This window comes from Coregonus clupeaformis, chromosome 21, assembly GCF_020615455.1.
Source record: "Coregonus clupeaformis isolate EN_2021a chromosome 21, ASM2061545v1, whole genome shotgun sequence".
NCBI classification, from domain to species: Eukaryota; Metazoa; Chordata; class Actinopteri; order Salmoniformes; family Salmonidae; genus Coregonus; species Coregonus clupeaformis.
Window position 1 is genome coordinate 53,004,906 of NC_059212.1, and position 24,059 is coordinate 53,028,964.

Genomic DNA, 24,059 nt, shown 5'->3' on the forward strand with positions numbered 1-24,059 from the left:
ATCCAAAGTTAAATCTAGAATCGGCTTCCTATTTTGCAACAAAGCCTCCTTCACTCATGCTGCCAAACATGCCCTCGTAAAACTGACTATCCTACCGATCCTTGACTTCGGCGATGTCATTTACAAAATAGCCTCCAACACTCTACTCAGCAAATTGGATGTAGTCTATCACAGTGCCATCCGTTTTGTCACCAAGCCCCATATACTACCCACCACTGTGACCTGTACGCTCTTGTTGGCTGGTCCTCACTACATATTTGTCGCCAAACCCACTGGCTCCAGGCCATCTATAAATCACTGCTAGGCAAATCTCCGCCTTATTTTAGCTCATTGGTCACCATAGCAACACCCACCCGTAGTATGCACTCCAGCAGGTATATCTCACTGGTCATCCCCAAAGCCAACACCTCCTTTGGCCGCCATTCCTTCCAGTTCTCTGCTGCCAATGACTGGAACGAACTGCAAAAATCTCTGAAGCTGGAGACTCTTATCTCCCTCACTAACTTTAAGCATCAGTTGTCAGAGCACCTTACCGATCACTGCACCTGTACACAGCCCTTCTGAAATTAGCCCACTCAACTACTTCATCCCCATATTGTTATTTATTTTGCTCATTTGCACCCCAGTATCTCTATTTGCACATCATCTCTTGCACATCTATCATTCCAGTGTTAATACTAATTGTAATTATTTTGCACTATGGCCTATTTATTGCCTTACCTCCATAACGTGCTACATTTGCACACACTGTATATATATTTTCTGTGGTATTTTTGACTTTATGTTTTGTTTTACCCCATATGTAACTCTGTGTTGTTGTTTTTATCGCACTGCTTTGCTTTATCTTGGCCAGGTCGCAGTTGTAAATGAGAACTTGTTCTCATCTGGCTTATACCTGGGTAAATAAAGGTGAAATAAACATTCATTATGATCACTGGTGTTGACAATGGAAGGCTGCTGCTCTCTGATCCCATGTATTATATCTCCTGCCGTTGTGGCCTTGAGCAAGGCACTTAACCCCCCCACAAAGTATAACACTGCACTGATAGGCTACTGTATAAAACACATGTGGTCCATCAACCGTCCATCTGGAGAGCTACTGGCTGTGCAAGATCTTGACCCAACCCTGCTCAAACACACCAGTCATCGTAGTCATCTTATCAAGGTCCTGTTGAGCAGCTGATTTTTTACAATGTGGGGTGTTCGAGCAGGGCTGGAGCAAAAGCATGCAGACCCAGTAGCTCTCCTGCTCTCCTGGAGGATGGTTGGCCACCCTGCAACATTACAATTACCACCAAATACTTTTTATGTCTTTATAAAATAATTCCCTCACTCAATGAACCAGGGATCAAATGACTAAGGTGGATGAGGTAGCTAGCAAATCAATATTTGTGCTTTTCAATCCCCTAAATCTCAAGAATGTGTTATAGTCAGCGAGGAATTCAGCTGGCTCTAATTATGATGAGTACTCTTCTGAAGAATGTGAAAACACACACACTCATATCACACACACATAGTGTACACACACACACTCACTGAAAAACCCTCACCCCTCCACACACTTACCACCTTGATAAGAGTTCAACATGGGTTCCTAGTGTAGTAACGGCTTAGTAGCAACAGATTTATGTCTTTTTTCAATGATTGTCTTTGGTTTGAGGAAGCTAACAGTATGACCTACTATGACCCCAACATGATTATTGCATATCACAGTGCAGATTATATTTATATGATCTTTCTCTCCTCTCCTCTCTTCCAGGCGGTTGCATTGTACCAGGAACTACATCCACATGCATCTGTTTGTGTCCTTCATGCTGCGAGGCATCAGCATCTTCATAAAGGACGTGGTGCTGTACTCTGGCTCTGCCCTAGAGGACATGGAGAGAGTCAGTGTGGAAGATCTCAAGTCCATCACTGAGGCTCCTCCAGCTAACAAAACCCAGTTTGTAAGTACCAAACCTTGTCCCCAGACTATAGGAAGTTTGGTGCGCGAGAATAGTAAGTACAAGGCTAATGTAGTTAAGTGACTGACCAAAGGCACCTGTGAAATTCAGGAATACTTGTTGTTTACAAATTCTATAAATGTGTTATTGTGAAACGTCCATTGTAAATTGGTTGGATCATTGTAAAAGGCCTTCCTCTAAGGACATAGTGATCAGTGTAATCCAGGGACTATTGGATATGCCTTACTAAAGTCGTTCCAGCATTCAGTATTATGAGTCATCAGGCTTTTCATTATAATTGTGTTTTTTTCATTACTGTCTCTCGCAGCATTTCTAAATGAGAAAAAATGTCAATGCTACAGGGAAGACTTGCCACAAAGGATTTCCTATCTTACCTAATGATTATAAAACTGGAGAGAGAGAGAGGAGGAGAAAAGACTAAGAGGATAAGTCTCTCTTGGCTTGCGTGTATTATCCCTAGCTAGAGTGAGCATGCAAGGCTGAAGGAATCAGCTATATACTTCAAAGTACCCTGGTAGTCACTAGGATAAACAGAGGCATAGAGGTTGGCTTCCCTCGGGGCATACACAGGCTGAACCACCAGGGATTCCCTGTTGTTTACAGTTGATCAACATCTCCAGGTTGGAACAACACACAGTATTCATTAGGATTAGAATAAATATTTAATTGTACAAACCGTGATTGGAACCTAGAGGTTAAGGTTTCATCCTGGACAGGCTTGAATGTTGGTTTTCTCACTACAAAGTGATTGCACATTTGCCAATGTACACACTACCCTTAGAGTTTCTGTATGTTGTACCAGCCTAGCAGTAGAACTATATAACAGTGCGAAGCAAGAGTGGATTATAAGGATTCAAAATGGCTTCATGTCACTATAAGAAGAACCAAGGCATTCTGAATTGATTCTGTGATTGACAGGTCGTGACCTTGAGACTATAACGCCTCGATCACACCGACAGCGTCATTGCATTTTGGCACACCAGAAGTACATTCACTTCCAATGGAATGCTGCGTTTGCCTTGCAGTATTGCGTTGCAGAGGCCGTTGCAGTGAGTTTTGTGTGGTGCATACGTTGGATTTATCAAACGTATGCGTCAAACTGTATGCGTAGACGGCTTGACAGAAATGGTAACAGAAGGTGAATGTTAAACTTCTGTTGCACACATATCCAGATGCTGCTGCATACCATTTTGCGCAATGATGCTGTAGGTTTGATCGCGGCGTAAGGTTCTATCTGTGCAAAGCATAGTTCTGAGATATTGAGCATCAAAGTTTTCACATCCCAGATCTCAGAACTGTTTTGTAGTGAATTCTTCTTTCGTTACCCATTAAGATCCTCAGCTTAAAGGTACCTAAGGTGCAGAGTATCAAAATCCTGAGACGTGTAAATCCGTTTCTTTAGGGGGGTGCAATCGCAGATATAACATTATGGCTCTGAAATGTCAATCTGGGTTCAGCCATAAGGTTCTATCTGGCACTTCTGAATTAGACATGTTCAGTTTTTAAGAAGCTATTTGAATACATAAATGATAGAATAACACTATTTTATCAAGATAGAGTCAGAACACATCATCAAATACATTAAGAAATGTATTTTGATCATCAGACAAATTACTGTCATCACTGAACAACGATGTGACAACATCAGTTACTTTAACATTTCTCCCAGTATAGTTTTTTTTGCTTGCGTGCCATTGTTGCTGGCCAGACTAGCCTAGATCATACTTAGAGGGAGATGGCAAAGACATGCGTTCTGATTAGTCTGTATTTGTTCAGGCTTGTGATTGGATTGCAGATAGAACCTTATATCGCCAAGTTCAAATGGGTTCATGCAGATAGAACTCTATGGTTTTTCATTTTTTTCACTTAAAATGTACTTTTTCAAAAGAAAATCTTCACAGACAGAATAACCATCTAAAGATCAATTATATGTGACTAACTCATTTTTGACAAAAATATCAGATAGAACCTTATAGTCCCAAGGTGTCGAGGTGTTGGAAAACATGAGTCATTAATCTACAAGTGCTTGTGACCATGAAATAGCCTGCTGTATTTCAGCATGCTTAGTAAGTTCAGTATATTTTATGTATTTGTCTGTGGTGTTTCCTTTAGATTGGCTGTAAGGTGGCAGTGACCCTGTTCCTGTATTTCCTGGCTACGAACTACTATTGGATCCTAGTAGAGGGTCTGTACCTCCACAGCCTCATCTTCATGACCTTCTTCTCAAACAGGAAGTACCTCTGGGGATTCACTCTGATTGGATGGGGTGAGTGATGTCACAGAAAACAAATTTTGTTTTACTGCAGATTCACTGCTATGAAGTCAAATAATAAGCTAAACTAACTATCCCAGACAGATTTATTAATCAATTCATTTCAAAAGCCATTCCAATGTCATAATGTTTTGTAGAAGGTTTAGAAGAAAGCTGATAATATTGTTAATTCTACAATTATCTACAATTCATTGGTTTCACACATACTGTGTGAATACTACTATAATCAGAACTCAAGAAGAGTTCAGAAAACTAGGCTGTACGGCTCCTGCATTGTACACACTGTGCGTATCTGTTATGTAAGCACAGCGCATACAATGTGGATGCTGTGTCACCCAATTACCTCGCTGCAAGAATCCGAAAAACTACATTATATTAGCAGTAAATTACAAGAGTAATTTTGACTTGAACCCACAATTATAATTGGAAGAAAATGACTGTATTTTGCATTAAATCATTGTTTGTGTGATTGCAGATAATTATACTTTGTTCTGCATGGGTCTCAGCTGTTTAGTTGTTTTGAGATCTTTGTTGATGTTTGTTGTTGTTGATTTACAGGGGTCCCAGCTATGTTTGTGACAGTGTGGGCGAGTGTGAGAGCCACCTTGGCAGACACAGAGTAAGTACTGCGTTAAAATCCCAATTCATCATCATGATGTTGGCTCTAAACACATTTTACTGTACATTTGCCAGAATCTTTCATGGGAATGTGAGACAGGACCTTAGAACATGTTCCAGAATCCTCTTACATTCTTAGAATGTTTAAGGGCGGAGTGTACATCCTCAATTTCATAGAAACCTGCATGTGGTCCTCTGTAGCTCAATTGGTAGAGCATGGCACTTGTAACGCCAGGGTAGTGGGTTCGATCCCTGGGACCACCCATACATAAAAATGTATGCACACATGACTGTAAGTTGCTTTGGATAAAAGTGTCTGCTAAATGGCATATTATTATTATTGCAGTATTTACACAGTAGTACCTCTCACAGGTAGATTCTGCCAGTTTTCAGGTTAAGAAATGTGTGTGCGGAGGCAGTAGTTTGTATACAAGGACCATGCGTAAACATTGCCATGGCTGGTTGGATAGAATTCCAGCCTAGGACTCAGAGCCTAGGAACAGACTGTAAGGGTTGCCAACTTCCCCATGTGTTGTTGCTACACTAGGATAAACCGAAACAGATTAGATCCTGAAAACGATTAGTTAAACAATTATACCTATCTGTATTAGTTTTTCATAAATGCCCTGTTTATCACTTGCAGGTGCTGGGACCTAAGTGCAGGCAATCTGAAGTGGATCGTACAAGTGCCCATTCTAACAGCAATAGTGGTAAGTAAACATGTCAATTGAAAATGTTAATTGGCGTAATGGCATTTAACGTTTTTGATTGACACGTTTACTTACCACAATTACTTACCACTATTACCACTATCTGCTTTTTGAGAGATTTGGCTTTGGTGTTCTACATTGTGTCATTTTCTGTTTTCAAAGGTGAATTTTATGCTGTTCCTGAATATAATACGAGTTCTGGCCACTAAACTTCGAGAGACAAATGCTGGCAGATGTGACACAAGACAGCAGTACAGGTAAGAAGCAATACTCTGACTGACTGCTCCTTCCCTGACTGCTTTATCATGACATTTGTATTGCTTATATACAGTTGTATTCTGTTTTATCTCCCGCATGCTGATAGAAATATAGAATCTTTATCACACCAAAACATGCCACCAGTCATGTCAGTGATGCATAGTATGTATGAAAATGAATGTCCATGATAATATCAAACTTAATCTCCTCATTACAATAACTGTCAGGCACAGTAAATCTAAAAATAAATGTTAAAAATATAATAATAATCACATTGATATCTGCACAGCACTGTAGATTAAAGGTACAGTAGATGATCTTTGTAGCTGGTAAAAAAATTAATATGAACAACAGGGCAAAATGCCAATAAGTGTACAAAACACGACAATCTATGTCTTTCCATGACATAGACTGACCAGGTGAATCCAGGTGAAAGATATGATTCCTTATTGATGTCACCTGTTAAATCCACTTCAATCAGTGTAGATCAATGGGGGGAGACAGGTTACAGAATGATGTTTAAGCCTTGAGACAATTGAGACATGGAATGTGTATTTGTACCATTCAGAGAGTGAATGGGCAAGACAAAATATTTAAGTGCCTTTGAACGGGGTATGCTGGTAGGTGCCAGGCGCACCGGTTTGAGTGTGTCAAGAACTGCGACGCTGCTTGGTTTTTCACGCTCAACAGTTTCCCGTGTGTACCAAGAATGGTTCACCACCCAAAGGACATCCAGCCAACTTGACACAGCTGTGGGAAGCATTGGAGTCAACATGGGCCAGCATCCCTGTGGAACGCTTTCGACACCTTGTAGAGTCCATGCCCCGACAAATTGAGGCTTTTCTGAGGGCAAAGTGGGTGCAACTCAATATTAGGAAGGTGTTCTAATGTTTTGTACACTCAGTGTAGATTGTAATTAAAAATTAAAAATAATCTTATGAACCTCTGCTTGTATTTATTCAGGAAACTGTTGAAGTCTACCTTGGTCCTGATGCCACTGTTTGGCGTCCACTACATAGTGTTCATGGCCATGCCTTATACTGAGGTGACTGGAGTCCTTTGGCAGATACAGATGCACTACGAGATGCTCTTCAATTCATTCCAGGTACTGACTTATGTTGTACAGCATGGATGGATGGATGAATGAATGAATAAACAAACCAATGAATGAACGAATGAATGAACGCACGAAAGAATGAATGAATATACTACTGCATATGGGTTTAGTCACAGGCAGCCAGCAATGGATCCAAAATGATGGTCTACTACAGTACTTTTAAAAGATAAATCGGCCAAATCGGCGCAGTCAGATGGAACAGAGTAAATAGGCATTTTAACGTCTTAGATTTAGCCGGTGGCAACTTGTGGAATAGACACCGGCTGGAATGCGGTTTTAACCAATCAGCATTCAGGAATAGCCCCACCCGTTGTATAATATGGGGTACTGCATCTGCTCTAGTGGTGTGCTACACATAATTAGCTATTGATTAAACTGTGATGAGTAAGATTTTGAGAGAGCACAGCTCAGTGTTTTCAGAGTAAGCAGCTGGTGAAGAAGTCACTTCATATTGCATGGCATTCTTCCAGAGTATGAAAAATTTATGCACTCACTAACTGTAAGTCGCTCTGGATAAGAGCGCCTGCTAAATGACTAAAATGTAAAATGTAATGCTCAGGTCAACCTGTGAACTTTGAGGCTTACACAAAACTGTATTAATGTTTTTTATCCTTTTCAGGGATTCTTTGTCGCAATTATATATTGTTTCTGCAATGGGGAGGTAAGGACTACTTTGAACAACTGTTTAATATGTTTCTGTGAAAATGTCCGCAATGACTCATTATAGTATGTTATTTAAGACAAAATATGTAATCCTGATAGATAATATAATGTTCATGATTAATTGCAGTCACAGCATGCACACACCTGAGACTCAATTATTGTATGTCACAGTAGATTAGATCTATTTAGTGACAATCACATTTCTTTCCATCTTTAGGTCCAAGCGGAAATTAAGAAATCCTGGAGCAGGAGGACACTAGCACTGGACTTTAAACGTAAAGCCCGTAGTGGCAGTAACACGTATAGTTATGGACCTATGGTGTCTCACACCAGTGTAACCAACGTCACTGCCCGGGGACCCCTGGCCCTCCACCTCACCACGCGCCTTGGGGGCCCCGTCACCGTCAACGGGCACCGGAATCTCCCGGGGTACGTGAAGAATGGTTCCATCTCCGAGCACTCCATCCCTTCCTCGGGACAGGAGTTACACGTTCCTGAGGAGGAGCAGCCGTCCAGTACTGAGCCACCGCATTCTGTTGAGGAGGAGAAACCCTCGTCTGTAGTGGAGGAGGAGCGGGAGACCGTCATGTGACAATCATGTGACCTCTTGCGAGAGACGGTCATGTCATGTGACCTTCAGGCAGCCAATAGCGCCTCCACTGTGAGGACGATCTCTGTAGGAATGAGTCATGGGAAAGATCTCAATTACGTACTCCTGGCATCCTCTCTCCTCGTCTCCAGAGGGACCTCTGGCTTTCTCATCCAATGGGTTTTGAGAAGGAGACGAGGAGAGAGGACGCGAGAGGTATGCAATTGAAACATAGCACCATACAGACCAGTCAAGCCTCTCAGTTGATTTTATTTCACTGCCTTCAATGTGTTGCAGCAAGTACTTTATAATGGATGAATACCAACCATGGTCTGTGGATGAACAGTAGGCTAATGTGTCTGACTGAAACAGACAGCATTGATTGTCCACAGGTCCTGTGGCTGAAGGTGTCAACAGTATACTGTAGGTGCTCATTCTGGCAGGAGCATGTTAGCTTATGTTAGTGTAGCAGATGGCTAAGTTAGCATACAGCTCACTAGCTCACATCTGCTACATTAGGCACTCCTAGTGAAATGGGGAAATGCCTGGTTGCAGTTGATTCTGCCTGTGTGGTTGGGGAGATCTCACTGCATTTCAATTGTTTTGAAATATGGATGTAAATTCAGATAACCCAATCCACTTTGATGTAGCTAAAAGGGAATATAACTCAGGTCCTCTAAACCCACCATTCTAGTGCATCAGTTTGAGCTAGTCTGTAGTTTCAGAGGTGTGCTGGCTTCTAGAGTTGATTTATATGGAGAAAGGCCCAATGGATAACTTTTCCCCATGAGTATCAACTTTTTGTACAGTTTTTATTTTTGCTATTTAAAAGAGACTATCCTAATATTCAACAGTGTAATGGCTATGGAAGGTTATGCTTTTTCCATGATGTGTTGATGATTACAGTACATTCTTCAATAATAATATTCTGTTTCACAATATATAAAGCCACAAAAGTAACCGAAACTTGGAGCCCATTGGAGTCAAAAACGTGAGTTTCCTGTGTTTTATATATACGTATTTCCACACTATGAGGTTGGAATAATACTGTAAAATTGTGAAAATTATGATAATGCCCTTTTAATGTAAGAGCTGTTTGAAAAGACCGCCTGAAATTTCAGCCTGTTTTGGTTGGATGGAGTTTTGGCCTGCCTGGTGACATCACCAGTGGGTAAATTAGTTAATAGACCAATAAGAAAGAGCGTTCCAAACCACTCTGCCAATAATAGCTCGTTTTCAGTTTTCCCCTCCCCACTCAGACCACTCCCAGACAGTCCTAGCAACATTCTTGCTTGAGAAATTACTCTTTGCTAAGAAGCAATTTTGGTTTATTTTTGACCATTTTAATTTAAAACAATCACAGTAAGGTACTTCATTGTTACCCAGAAATGATTTGATATTGAGATAAAAACGGACCTTCAGTTTTGGGAGCAATGGAGTGGGAGAGACAGATCTAAGTGGACAAAAAAACGCGATTATATACTGTAATTGTAGAAAACGACTTTATTAACGTTTTAAAGGGAGGCACCCTCTCCAAAACTCAGGGTGCAGAAAACAGTAACAATTTTTTTAAACGGAATGTTAATTAAATGAGGAATTCCAAGGGATTCTCAAATTCCACAGGAGAATTCCCAGGGAGACTTATAAAAAGACGGTATGAAGGAACACCAGAACTGAATAGCACACAACTGTTATGTTTTATATAGTCCAGTGTTATGCTGCTCTTTTTGTATATAGAGTATGTATGCATTTGCGTAGAAGTCACAATGTTTACAATTAAGATAAAATCCATTCTAGTTGTGAGCTAAAATAGCATCAAAGGTCATGTAAATGTATTATAACTATAATATGATATTTGTACAGACTGTTGAAAATGTTAAGGGATGTTGAAAATGTAGAATATTTTATATTGTATTTAGTGTTAAAAACATAGAGACTGGATACTATACTGTAGGTGAGGGACAACATACTGTATGAGGATTCAGGACCATAGAGTTAAGATTTCAGTAGAATGCCTATCAAAGGTAATGACATAACATTAGACAGCTATTTACACTATACTCACATTTAATTCTGTGAATGTGGCAGTTGATTGACTTTGGGTTGATGGGAGTCAATTGCACTTTGGCCCTACTGTTCCATCCCCCACTACTGTATATCCACATGTATACACTTTGAAAAAACATGTCTAGTTACACTTTACATTTCGGTTCCATCACACAGCAGTTCATTTCCCAGACAATGCTCACGGAGTGAAGTGAAGGGTTAAAATGATTTGTTTGTTTGTTAGTTTGTCACAGAAGCAGAATGTGTGTATTTTAGAGAGTGTCAAGTAGCCTGGTCCTATACGGTACAGTATGTGCTGTAGCCATCTCTTCTATCATTGTCATGCCTTACTGTATGTACTGTATGTTTGGCATGAAAATGAATGAACACATAGAACACAGAGAGGAGTTGGCTAAAGCACCAGGCTAAGTGTAAAGATGTCACAGTCCCAACACTTAATGTATGTTTCATTCCAATCCGTCCCAATAGTTCATATATGTTTTCAACCCTGTCCATCCCAATGTACGTTTCATTCCTAATCTCTGTGTGGTTTGCTATTCCTATTTATTGTCATGGTCTTATATAGTTAGGGCACATTATATTTTATACTGAAGAGTAGAGCTGAATATAAAGGCAGAGTTCATTTTCTGCCTCACAAAAATCTGTTGCGTGAAATAAACGTGATGTAAGCGTGATGTAAGGATAGTATTAGAGAAAGTGTTACCTAACGATGCCATCTAGGCCAACAAGGAAATGAAAAATACAGTAGAATATCCCCATTATCTTATACAGTGGTTATCTTAAACCAACCTACAGCCAACAAACATGCCACTGGCTAGTATATACGTTTGGTAGTATTATGTGTAGTAGGTACAGTGCCTTGCAAAAGTATTCATCCCCCTTGGCGTTTTTCCTATTTTGTTGCATTACAACCTGTAATTTAAATTGATTTTTATTTGAATTTCATGTAATGGACATACACAAAATAGTCCAAATTGGTGAAGTGAAATGAAAAAAATTACTTATTTCAAAAAATTCTAACAAATAAATAAGTGGTGCGTGCATATGTATTCACCCCCTTTGCTATGAAGCCCCTAAATAAGATCTGGTGCAACCAATTACCTTCAGAAGTCACATAATTAGTTAAATAAAGTCCACTTGTGTACAATCTAAGTGTCACATGATCTCAGTATATATACACCTGTTCTGAAAGGCACAAGAGTCTGCAACACCACTAAGCAAGGGGCACCACCAAGCAAGCGGCACTATGAAGACCAAGGAGCTCTCCAAACAGGTCAGGGACAAAGTTGTGGAGAAGTACAGATCAGGGTTGGGTTATAAAAAAAAACATTTGAACATCCCACGGAGCACCATTAAATCCATTATAATAAATGGAAAGAATATGGCACCAAAACAAACCTGCCAAGAGAGGGCCGCCCACCAAAACTCACGGATCAGGCAAGGAGGGCATTAATCAGAGAGGCAACAAAGAGACCAAAGATAACACAAAAAAAAATTATGCACGCATGACTGTAAGTCGCTTTGGATAAAAGCGTCTGCTAAATGGCATATTATAACCCAGAAGGAGCTGCAAAGCTCCACAGCGGAGATTGGAGTATCTGTCCATAGGACCACTTTAAGCCGTACACTCCACAGAGCTGGGCTTTACGGAAGAGTGGCCAGAAAAAAGCCATTGCTTAAAGAAAAATATAAGCATACACGTTTGGCGTTCGCCAAAAGGCATGTGGGAGACTCCCCAAACATATGGAAGAAGGTACTCTGGTCAGATGAGACTCAAATTGAGCTTTTTGGCCATCAAGGAAAACGGTATGTCTGGCGCAAACCCAACACCTCTCATCACCCCGAGAACACCATCCCCACAGTGAAGCATGGTGGTGGCAGCATCATGCTGTGAGGATGTTTTTCATCGGCAGGGACTGGGAAACTGGTCAGAATTGAAGGAATGATGGATGGCGCTAAATACAGGGAAATTCTTGAGGGAAACCTGTTTCAGTCTTCCAGAGATTTGAGACTGGGACGGAGGTTCAGCTTCCAGCAGGACAATGACCCTAAGCATACTGCTAAAGCAACACTCGAGTGGTTTAAGGGGAAACATTTAAATGTATTGGAATGGCCTAGTCAAAGCCCAGTCCTCAATCCAATTGAGAATCTGTGGTATGACTTAAAGATTGCTGTACACCAGCGGAACCCCATCCACCTTGAAGGAGCTGGAGCAGTTTTGCCTTGAAGAATGGGCAAAAATCCCAGTGGCTAGTTGTGCCACGCTTATAGAGACATATAGGAGGTGGGGGGAGGGGGGGTTCTTCAAAGTGGTAGGCACTTCTTCAAAGTGGTAGGCATGTTGTGTAAATCAAATGATACAAACCCCCCAAAAATCCATTTAAATTCCAGGTTGTAAGGCAACAAAATAGGAAAAATGCCAGGGGGGTGAACACTTTCGCAAGCCACTGTATGCCCGTCTGGGATTTAACTGTCCATGTTTGATTCGGAAGGGGCAATGCTAGAGCCAGTGTTGATTAGGAAAACATAATTTTAACAAAATATGTATATTTGAGCACTTTAATACCCTATTCAATTTCCTATTGATTGTATCATGTAAATTGATTGTTTTTTAATTCAGTATGTAAACAGGCCAATACTTTACAGAGCTAATATTGTACGCTTTTTTTTATTATTATTACCTCTCATGGAAGTATATAAAATCACATGATATTTTCATAGTTTTTTTATTTATCATATATTGAAAATGTATCCGTCCTCAGAGAGATAGGAGTTGGTATTTTGTATTAATAGTATTTATGCCATGTGTGGAGAGGTTGTGACTGTTTGTGTTTGAAATAGGACACGCCATACCTGGTTGATTTCACTCAATGTCGGTTGAGTGAAGTCAATGTTGTAAATGTAAACGTGGGTTTAAAAGAAAAAAGTTTTCCAATCTAATGTTCATCATTGTATTGTGAATAAGACATTAAAATTTACAATTGTACTGTAACTGAAGTGTTAATTGAATTTGAAACATGACTGCAATCCCATAGTAATTCTGTTGTTGTTCTAAGAACTTACATACAGGTTGAATAAATTAATATGTACTTTTATTCTCATTATATACATACACATTTCATTTTTACAAAAAGTATAAAATAATCAACAAGTTAAAAAAAAATTGTTATTATGAAAAGTTGTTTAGCACAATTGGTGTTTCGGGCCCAGAGTTCACTTTTTCACAGGAGGTTTTTTGGCTCCCCCCTTTGCACCTCCTTTTGCACCTCCTCCTTTAACACCTACTTTATCACCCACTCTTTTATCACCTCCTTCGTTCTCCCCTTTTTCTCCACTCTTCTTCCCTTTTCCTTCACTTGCTTCTCCTTTCTTTCCTCCCCCCTTTTCTCCTTTTTCTCCTTTTTTCTTAGTCGATCCCTCCTTTTCATCATCCTTTTCCTCCTTGGCACCCTTGCCCTCTTTCTTCCCCTTGGTCTTCTTTTCCCCCTTTTCACCATCCACTTTTCCTGAGACTGTTGTCACCTCTTCTTTTTTCTCCACAACTACAGCTGGAAGGACAAAAAGCACAAGAGGGAACAATCACTTGGAAGCCGTGACAAGAGCATTTGTTATCATCAAGACTCCTGACAGCAATAATATCTGGTAAGTGGAAAGGAAAATATATAATCCCAGCAAAGTGAACCCTACCTTAAGTGGGTCACAGTATTCTAATGAATGCGATCTGTCTTTCTCCATTCTAATGAACACAGCCTATTTATTATACTAATGAGGTTTCATACGTTTACTGGGTTGGCTGGGAAACAAATGATGGGTATTTGAAATGAAAAAATGTTTGATTAATTAAAGTTTGAATCTACCAGAAGGCCATGGTAGGCCATCTGCGCTCCAGAGGATTTCATAATCCTAGTAATTTATCACGACAAACATCACAATCTACATGGCCTCTGTACTACACAACATCAAAATAACTATGTTTGTTCTATGCTATGAGTTTCGTTTGCTCCACCTCCGAGAACCAATCAAAATGTAAGGTGAACCCAGGTCAAGGAAGGAAGGAGCTTCCCCCTGATGCTAGGACAGCAGAGTCCCTGTCCATGTTCCGAAAATGTCTGAAACCCTACCTCTTTAAAGAGTATCTTAAATAACCCCCCCCCCTTGCCTTTCATGAACTAACACTCGCACTTCACCTTTTACTACACCCACTGACTTAGCTACTTTATTGAGGAAAAGTGTACTTACTATGACTGTGATACGTGGTCACCTAGCTATCTTAAGATGAATGCACTAACTGTAAGTCGCTCTGGATAAGAGTCTGCTAAATGACTAAAATGTCAATCGAATGAGACTTTACTGCAAAGCAAATAGACCTAAAATATATGGAAATAATTCAAGAGGTACAGTGCCTTAAGAAAGTATTCACACTCCTTTAATTTTTCCACATTTTGTTGTGTCACCGGCCTACCCACAATACCCCATAATGTCAAAGTGGAATTATGTTTTTAGACATTTTTACAAATTAATAAAAAATGGGGAGGGATGGTAGGGTTAGAGGGGAGGGATGCTAGGCTTTGGGGAAAATAATAAAGGAAAATATATTTTAAAAAAATATATATATATATATATAAATATATATATATATATATATATATATATATATATATATTATTATTATTATTATTATTTTTTTTTAAATATATTTACAAAAAACATATGGGGGATTGGAAATGATGCAGACAATTACATTGATGGAAGCCACAATCTATCTACAATATCAAAATTATTATAAAAAATGAAATGCTAAAATGTCTTGAGTCAATAAGTATTCAACCACTTTCTTATGGCAAGCCTAAACAAGTCACATAAACGTTGAATGGACTCAATCTGTGTGTAATAATGGTGTTTAACATGATCTTTGAATGACTACCTCATCTCTGTACCCCACACATACAATTACAGTGGGGAAAAAAAGTATTTAGTCAGCCACCAATTGTGCAAGTTCTCCCACTTAAAAATATGAGAGAGGCCTGTAATTTTCATCATAGGTACAAAAGTACATAGGAAAAAAAATCCAGAAAATCACATTGTAGGATTTTTAATGAATTTATTTGCAAATTATGGTGGAAAATAAGTATTTGGTTACCTACAAACAAGCAAGATTTCTGGCTCTCACAGACCTGTAACTTCTTCTTTAAGAGGCTCCTCTGTCCTCCACTCGTTACCTGTATTAATGGCACCTGTTTGAACTTGTTATCAGTACAAAAGATACCTGTCCACAACCTCAAACAGTCACACTCCAAACTCCACTATGGCCAAGACCAAAGAGCTGTCAAAGGACACCAGAAACAAAATTGTAGACCTGCACCAGGCTGGGAAGACTGAATCTGCAATAGGTAAGCAGCTTGGTTTGAATAAATAAACTGTGGGAGCAATTATTAGGAAATGGAAGACATACAAGACCACTGATAATCTCCCTCGATCTGGGGCTCCACGCAAGATCTCACCCCGTGGGGTCAAAATGATCACAAGAATGGTGAGCAAAAATCCCAGAACCACACGGGGGGACCTAGTGAATGACCTGCAGAGAGCTGGGACCAAAGTAACAAAGCCTACCATCAGTAACACACTACGCCGCCAGGGACTCAAATCCTGCAGTGCAGACGTGTCCCCCTGCTTAAGCCAGTACATGTCCAGGCCCGTCTGAAGTTTGCTAGAGTGCATTTGGATGATCCAGAAGAGGATTGGGAGAATGTCATATGGTCAGATGAAACCAAAATAGAACTTTTTGGTAAAAACTCAACTCGTCGTGTTTGGAGGACAAAGAATGCTGAGTTGCATCCAAAGAACACCATACCTACTGTGAAGCTTGGGGGTGGAAACTTCATGCTTTGGGGCTGTTTTTCTGCAAAGGGACCAGGACGACTGATCCGTGTAAAGGAAAGAATGAATGGGGCCATGTATCGTGAGATTTTGAGTGAAAACCTCCTTCCATCAGCAAGGGCATTGAAGATGAAACGTGGCTGGGTCTTTCAGCATGACAATGATCCCAAACACACCGCCCGGGCAACGAAAGAAGCATTTCAAGGTCCTGGAGTGGCCTAGCCAGTCTCCAGATCTCAACCCCATAGAAAATCTTTGGAGGGAGTTGAAAGTCTGTGTTGCCCAGCGACAGCCTCAAAACATCACTGCTCTAGAGGAGATCTGCATGGAGGAATGGGCCAAAATACCAGCAACAGTGTGTGAAAACCTTGTGAAGACATACAGAAAACGTTTGACCTGTGTCATTGCCAACAAAGGGTATATAACAAAGTATTGAGAAACTTTTGTTATTGACCAAATACTTATTTTCCACCATAATTTGCAAATAAATTCATTAAAAATCCTACAATGTGATTTTCTGGGAAAAAAAATCTCATTTTGTCTGTCATAGTTGACGTGTACCTATGATGAAAATTACAGGCCTCTCTCATCTTTTTAAGAGGGAGAACTTGCACGATTGTTGGCTGACTAAATACTTTTTTCCCCCACTGTATGTGTAAGGTCCCTCAGTCGAGCAATGAATTTCAAACACAGATTCAACCACAAAGACCAGGGAGGTTTTCCAATGCCTCACAAAGAAGGGCAACTATTAGTAGATGGGTGAAAATAAAGCAGACACTGAATATCCCTTTGTGCATGGTGAAGTTATTAATTACACTTTGGATGGTGTATCAATACACCCAGTCACTACAAAGATGCAGGCGTCCTTCCTAACTAAGTTGCCAGAGAGGAAGGAACCCATTCAGTAATTTCACCATGAGTTGAATGGCTGTGATAGGCGAAAACTGAGGATTGATCAACAACATTGTAGTTACTACACAATACTAACCTAATTGACAGAGTGAAAGGAAGGAAGCCTGTATAGAATACAAATATTCCAAAACATGCATCCTGTTTGCAACAAGGGACTAAAGTAATACTGCAAAAGATGTGGTAAAGCAATTCACTTTTTGTTCTGAATACAAAGTGTTATGTTTGGGGCAAATCCAATACAACACATTACTGAGTACCATTCTCCATGTAGTCCCCTGTAGCTCAGTTGGTAGAGCATGGCGCTTGCAACGCCGGGGTTGTGGGTTCGTTTCCCACGGGGGGCCAGTATGAAAGTGTATGTACTCACTAACTGTAAGTCGCTCTGGATGAGAGCGTCTGCTAAATGACGTAAATGTAAAATGTTTTCAAACATAGTGTTGGCTGCATCATGTTATGGGTATGCTTGTAATCATTAAGGACTGGGGAGTTTTTCAGGATAAAAAAGAAACTGAGTGGAGTTAAGCACTGGCAAAATCCTAGAGGAAAACCTGGTTCAGTCTGCTTTACACCAGACACTGGGAAGATTAATTCACCTTTCAGCAGGACAATAACCTAAAACACAAGGCCAAATCTATAGTGGAGTTGCTTACCAAGAACACAGTGAATGTTCCTGAGTGGCCTAGTTACAGTTTTGACTTAAATCTGCTTGAAAATCTATGGCAAGACTTGAAAATGGTTGTCTAGCAATGATCAACAATAAATTTGACAGGGCTTGAATAACTTTTTAAATAATAATGTGCAAATATTGTATAATCCAGGTGTGCAAAGCTCTTAGAGACTAACCCAGAAAGACTCACAGCTGTAATCGCTGCCAAAGTATTGACTCAGGAGTGTGAATACTTATGTAAATGTTCTGTATTTAATTCTCAATAAATTAGCAAAAATGTATAAAAACATGTTTTCACTTTGTCATTATGTTTTTTTTTTGTGTAGATGGGTAAGAAAAACAATATTGAATCAATTTTTAATTCAGCTGTAACACAACAAAATGTGGAATAAATCATGGGGTATGAATACTTTCTGAAGCCATTGTAGATGGGAATATCCCTTCCTTGATCCAGCATATCCATTGACATGTATTTATTCATTGTTTTACATGTATTTATTCATTGTTTCCAATGTCAAACAGCATTTTGAGATAGAGGAAAGATGAAAGTATTGAAACTATTTAGATAAAGACACAGCTGTTTAAATGCCATCGTGTTACAGAAGGGGGTTGCAGTTCCGGAGCGACCCACTAGGTGTCATCCTCCGACAACCTTAGGCACCTCCTCACTCACAGTCGGGACTAATCATCCTATTGGTGTCACCTGTGTCTATCGGTTCACCTGTGTATTTATACCCTCACTTCCCTGTGTTCCCTTGCTCAGTTTTCTCTGCTAGTTTCTCTATGTCCAGCAGTACTACTCAGTGTCTGATCGGAGAGATCTATGTACAGGTACTTGAGAAGTGTTCTCCCTGTTTCGTTATTTGTTTTATTCTTAGGTAGTATTTCGTATTTTGGCTATCAGACGGTTTTTGGAGACTTATTTGCTCCGCCTTTCTTTTATCATGATAAGTCCGTTATTTTGTATTCTGGCTTCGGGACCACCAGTAAAGATCCTTGTTTCACCATCTCTTCCTACTGCCTACTGTATATCCTGCACCGTACCTGGGTCACATCTCACCTCACCCCAACCCTTACACCATCGGTTATAATCAGCATGAAGACAGACACAGTGTGCATGTCTTACAACGTCCCCTCCATGCATGAGAGGATTTCTGTAATGAGAAATTCAACAGCTCCCACAATCTAGAGCTGTGAAGATTGTGATGATTGCCTCCTGAATGGCCCCTCCCTCCCTAACAGCCGTGGTAACACCCCGGGTGTGCTAGTTCCTGCTCTAGGGGAAACCACTGCTGAGAGGATACTGCTGCTTCTTACTACACCATCTTAAAGCGATTGAGCGGGACTTAAGCACAACAAATGAGTAACATATTGTACGAATTGTATTCGTAACATATCATACGAATTGCACCCCAAAAAGGACATAACATATAGGAAATGGATGATGTAGGACACGATTGTGCAACATTTTTGGGGACCCTTTTTGGTTCATGAGCAGTACTTTCAAAACTACTGGCTGAAATGATACAAAACTTTTGTGATGCATCTTGATTACAGTAGCAGAGGAGCAAACACACAGAAATAGAATGAATAGAATGGACGTCCCCATTCAAGTCAATGATGGCATAATGGGTGGACTAGCAGCCATTTTGAATGAACCCATTGGAGCAAAGCAGGAAGTAAAAACAGGAAGTAAAAGTAGGAAGTGTACCCATCAAGCTGTGCTGTGATTTGTTGATTAAACTCAACTGACATTACAAAAAGTACATTCCATTGCATGAGCCACATCAGTTAGCATAATTTGAATTAACATTCTACATTACCATGGAAATTATTGCATCACAATACCAGTCAGCCATTGCGAGTGTAGACCATGAGTTTACCAGTCAAATTGCCAGGGTTAGAGGTTCCAAGCCTGTTCTATTCATTCTATTTTTATGAGCAAACATCTGTAGACACAAAATGGACCACAAAGGTAAGGGCAAACCACTTCTAGAGAAGTAGGGCTAATGCTCTTTATACTGTACCACTAGAGAGTGTAAACATAACCCTTTTCGGTAACGCTTCACATGAAGTGGCTCTATTAACTCTGTAGTTATACTGTACCTTACATAGGCAGGTACAGGGTACAGTAAGTTCATTGTTACAGACTGACTAGTAATGATTATCTGTTGATTGTGGTATGTGTAAATACACATCATGTTGTTTGCATTAGATTCATGAACACACTCAAATTAATTAATCCCTCCCCTCTTCACAGAATTATTGCTTTAGATTACTGATTAATTAACTACAAAATTGATCAAAACAGTAATAAATACAATGTCACAGTCTACTCACATGTTCAGTTCCACTGTACCAACCTATATAATTACCATGAAAATAGAGTCAAGCCAACTTTATCTTCCTCCATCCCACTGTGACGCCCCCTAGGCTACGACTCCTCTCACTGATGGTGTTATTTTCTCAGTCCGATGAGACACACACACACAGGCGCATGCACGCCCACACACACACACTCGCACGCACACTGTTAGTCTACACCTGTTGTTTACGAAGCATGCGAACGAATACTATTTGATTTGATTTGACACACACACACACTCTCTCTCTCTCTGGTGGTATTATTCTGTCCGTCCGGCGGAGGCCGAGGTGCAACATGCACACTCACCCTCCTGACTCCTCTTTGCAGGTGGATATGTAGGGTCATATGAATAACCCTCAGATGACCCTACACCTCTATGTGGGAATAGGAAATATGTGTGCATGTGTTTGTGTGTGCATTTGTGACCATGCATGTGTGTGCCTCCGTGAGTGTGTGTGTTGTGTATGTTGTGTGTGTGTGTGTGTGTATGTGTGCATCAGAGCCAGTAGAAAACTGACACAACTCAGAGCATGACTGATCAAAGTGTGCTGGAACAATGTCTACTTTCCATTTGAATAGCTTTTCCACTTATCTGTAAGGCAAAGAATTAGGGGAGTGAAGTTTCACTTGGTCCCTAATCCTCCCCTCATCGTCGCCTCCTGTCCGGTGTTTGCTTTACCGTCTCCTGCGAATGTCAAACACCTACGGAATTTAACATTTAGAATTCTCTCACAAACGGGATGATCTTTTCATTATCACTTTTATCCAGGCTGTCTGAAAGCATTTTTTATTTAGGCCAGTGGGGAACCGTGAGGACCATTTACGCCTTCAGAGAAAGCCTAAGGATTTTTAAATAATTGTTGTAGTTTTAAACTATAAATGTTGTTTTAATTTATATTTCATCTTTTCAATAATATTGAAATTGTATTCTAATTATGTTATTCTTTAAATTATATTCTGATTAAATCTCTTCGATTTGTGTTGGAAAGGAAACATTCATACAGTTTCTTGACTGTGTCCAGTTCGCTAATAAATCCCCGAAATGAAAGCTGGACAGTCAGGGAGGACCATTTTGACAGTGAGGAAATATTTTAAATAATCAGTGCAGCCCTCCAGACCTTGTTGAAGACCGAATGCGGCCCCGGGGGGAAATGAGTTTGACACCCCTGAGCTATATAGAAGGCATATGCCATTCAATTCTATAAGGGCAGAAACTTCTGCCTTCTCAAAGGCCAACAGGTCTTTGCGCAATAGCGAGCAGTAGTTTTCTGACGGTCTAGCTAGCCAGCTTTTGTTGTAGGCTTGTAAAAAGTGTGTAGTGGCTGCAGCAGAAGAGGATGTTGTTGCTAATTTGTTAGATTCGCCCTTTTCAAGATTCACTTTCAACAAGAAGTTACATTTCAAATGATCATCATCTGGTGAGTGGAACCGTGTTTTTTATTGCAGCTCGCTTGCTGTTGTTAGCTATCTCTTTGAAAATAGATTATGTGTGTGAAACATTGTTCCATTTAAACTTTAGATCACCGGTTAGGCTACTTTATGTAATGAATGTGAAAAAGATGTTTGCAATGGGAAGTAATAGTTCTACATTTTGATTGGGAAATGCTTACTCTAATGGTTGCTTTTCTGTATTCTCATGTGATTGGGACGTACTGGCTTATTATGTCGGAGTGAATGGGCTACTTCTCCTTTAACATCATGCTGTGTGTGACTGCTGTCTTTCTATCAGCCTATGTGTTTTACAAAAAGTGCGCTCTCCTACATGGAGTGCGCTGGTATTACAGTCGCTGTCCTTTCAGCATCACAAGCCTGCCACGCTCACATCCTTTGATGTGCCACTGTTGTCGCTTTTGGTGATAGTGTGATAGTGATGGCGTTAGGCTACCATAGGTTGTGTAAGCTGTGTGGTTGTTGTTGCTGGTAGCATTATCCGTGCGGGTGCTGTCTCTGTGTGAGTGTAAGCCCGAAGCATGGCTCATCCTCAGGCCTTTTTTATTCAGTTGGGCGCATTAAGTGATGTTATGTTCCTGTTCTTTTTCTTGAATTTTGAGTTTGGTACAATGTGTTGGAAGATATTCTTTCCCCACTGAAGGCCTACACACTTAGAAAAAATTGTCCCAAAAGGGTTCTTTGGCTGTCCGATTCCGACTTCGGAAATTACGCCTTTCTTACGCTCGCCTTTCCTACACACGCCTTTCCTACTCACAGTAGTTGGTATTCAGATTTACCTTGTAAGGGTGTGTAACGGGCTTTGAGGGTGTGGTTCCCTTGCGCACCCTGAATAAATGTAATTAAATCTCTGAAAACCCTCCCACTTGCTGGCCAACATAATTTCTCATGGCGTTTTTCATTCAAATGGGTTGTCAGTACATTTATCTTAAGCCATCCCTTTAAATATGATACACAGTGCCTTGCAAAAGTATTCAACCCCCCTTGGCATTTTTCCTATTTTGTTGTATTACAACCTGTAATTTAAATGGATTTTTTATTTGGATTTCATGTAATGGACATACACAAAATAGTCCAAATTGGTGAAGTGAAATTCTAAAATTCTAAAAAATAAATAATGGAAAAGTGGTAAGTGCATGTGTATTCACCCCCTTTGCTATAAAGCCCCTAAATAAGATCTGGTGCAACCAATTACCTTCAGAAGTCAAATAATTAGTTAAATAAAGTCCACCTGTGTGCAATCTAAGTGTCACATGATCTCAGTATATATACACCTGTTCTGAAAGGCCCAAGAGTCTGCAACACCACTAAGCAAGGGGCACCACCAAGCAAGCGGCACCATGAAGACCAAAGAGCTCTCCAAACAGGTCAGAGACAAAGTTATGGAGAAGTACAGATCAGGGTTGGGTTATAAAAAAATATCTGAAACTTTGAACATCCCACGGAGAACCATTAAATCCATTATTAAAAAAATGGAAAGAATATGGCACCACAACAAACCTGCCAAGAGAGGGCCGCCCAACAAAACTCACGGACCAGGCAAGGAGAGCATTAATCAGACAGGCAACAAAGAGACCAAAGATAACCCTGAAGGAGCTGCAACACTCCACAGCGGAGATTGGAGTATCTGTCCATAGGACCACTTTAAGCCGTACACTCCACAGAGCTGGGCTTTACGGAAGAGTGGCCAGAAAAAAGCCATTGCTTAAAGAAAAAAATAAGAAAAAACGTTTGGTGTTCACCAAAAGGCACGTGGGAGACTCCCCAAACATATGGAAGAAGGTACTTTGGTCAGATTAGACTAAAATTGAGCTTTTTGGCCATCAAGGAAAACGGTATGTCTGGCGCAAACCCAACACCTCTCATCACCCCGAGAACACCATCCCCACAGTGAAGCATGGTGGTGGCAGCATCATGCTATGGGGATGTTTTTCATTGGCAGGAACTGGGAAACTAGTCAGAATTCAAGGAATGATGGATGGCGCTAAATACAGGGACATTCTTGAGGGAAACCTGTTTCAGTCTTCCAGAGATTTGAGACTGGGACGGAGGTTCACCTTCCAGCAGGACAATGACCCTAAGCATACTGCTAAAGCAACACTCGAGTGGTTTAAGGGGAAACATTTAAATGTCTTGGAATGGCCTAGTCAAAGCCCAGACCTCAATCCAATTGAGAATCTGTGGTATGACTTAAAGATTGCTGTACACCAGCGGAACCCATCCAACTTGAAGGAGCTGGAGCAGTTTAGCCTTGAAGAATGGGCAAAAATCCCAGTGGCTAGATGTGCCAAGTTTATAGAGACATACCCCAAGAGACTTGCAGCTGTAATTGCTGCAAAAGGTGGCTCTACAAAATATTGACTTTGGGGGGGTGAATAGTTATGCACGCTCAAGTTTTCTGTTTTTTTGTCTTATTTCTTGTTTGTTTCACCCCCAAAAATATTTTGCATCTTCAAAGTGGTAGGCATGTTGTGTAAATCAAATGATACAAACCACCAAAAAATCAATTTTACATCCAGTTAGTAAGGCAA

General features: G+C 40.3%; 2 protein-coding genes across 2 annotated transcripts in view; one reads left to right on the forward strand and one right to left on the reverse strand.

Annotated features, from left to right (window-relative positions):
• LOC121534663 (parathyroid hormone/parathyroid hormone-related peptide receptor-like) overlaps positions 1-9,253 on the forward strand; it is a 69,879-nt gene extending 60,626 nt beyond the window's left edge. The window contains exons 6-13 of the mRNA XM_041841244.2: positions 1,760-1,946; positions 4,077-4,230; positions 4,795-4,855; positions 5,498-5,564; positions 5,727-5,821; positions 6,786-6,927; positions 7,559-7,600; positions 7,820-9,253. Of these exons, the coding sequence (XP_041697178.1) occupies positions 1,760-1,946; positions 4,077-4,230; positions 4,795-4,855; positions 5,498-5,564; positions 5,727-5,821; positions 6,786-6,927; positions 7,559-7,600; positions 7,820-8,194 (1,123 nt within the window). The 3' untranslated portion in view covers positions 8,195-9,253. The remainder of the gene's footprint in view (positions 1-1,759; positions 1,947-4,076; positions 4,231-4,794; positions 4,856-5,497; positions 5,565-5,726; positions 5,822-6,785; positions 6,928-7,558; positions 7,601-7,819) is intronic.
• A 4,117-nt stretch (positions 9,254-13,370) lies between these two features.
• Positions 13,371-24,059, reverse strand: part of tmie (transmembrane inner ear) — a 33,823-nt gene continuing 23,134 nt past the window's right edge. The window contains exon 4 of the mRNA XM_041842379.2: positions 13,371-13,806. Within this exon, the coding sequence (XP_041698313.1) occupies positions 13,472-13,806 (335 nt within the window). The 3' untranslated portion in view covers positions 13,371-13,471. The remainder of the gene's footprint in view (positions 13,807-24,059) is intronic.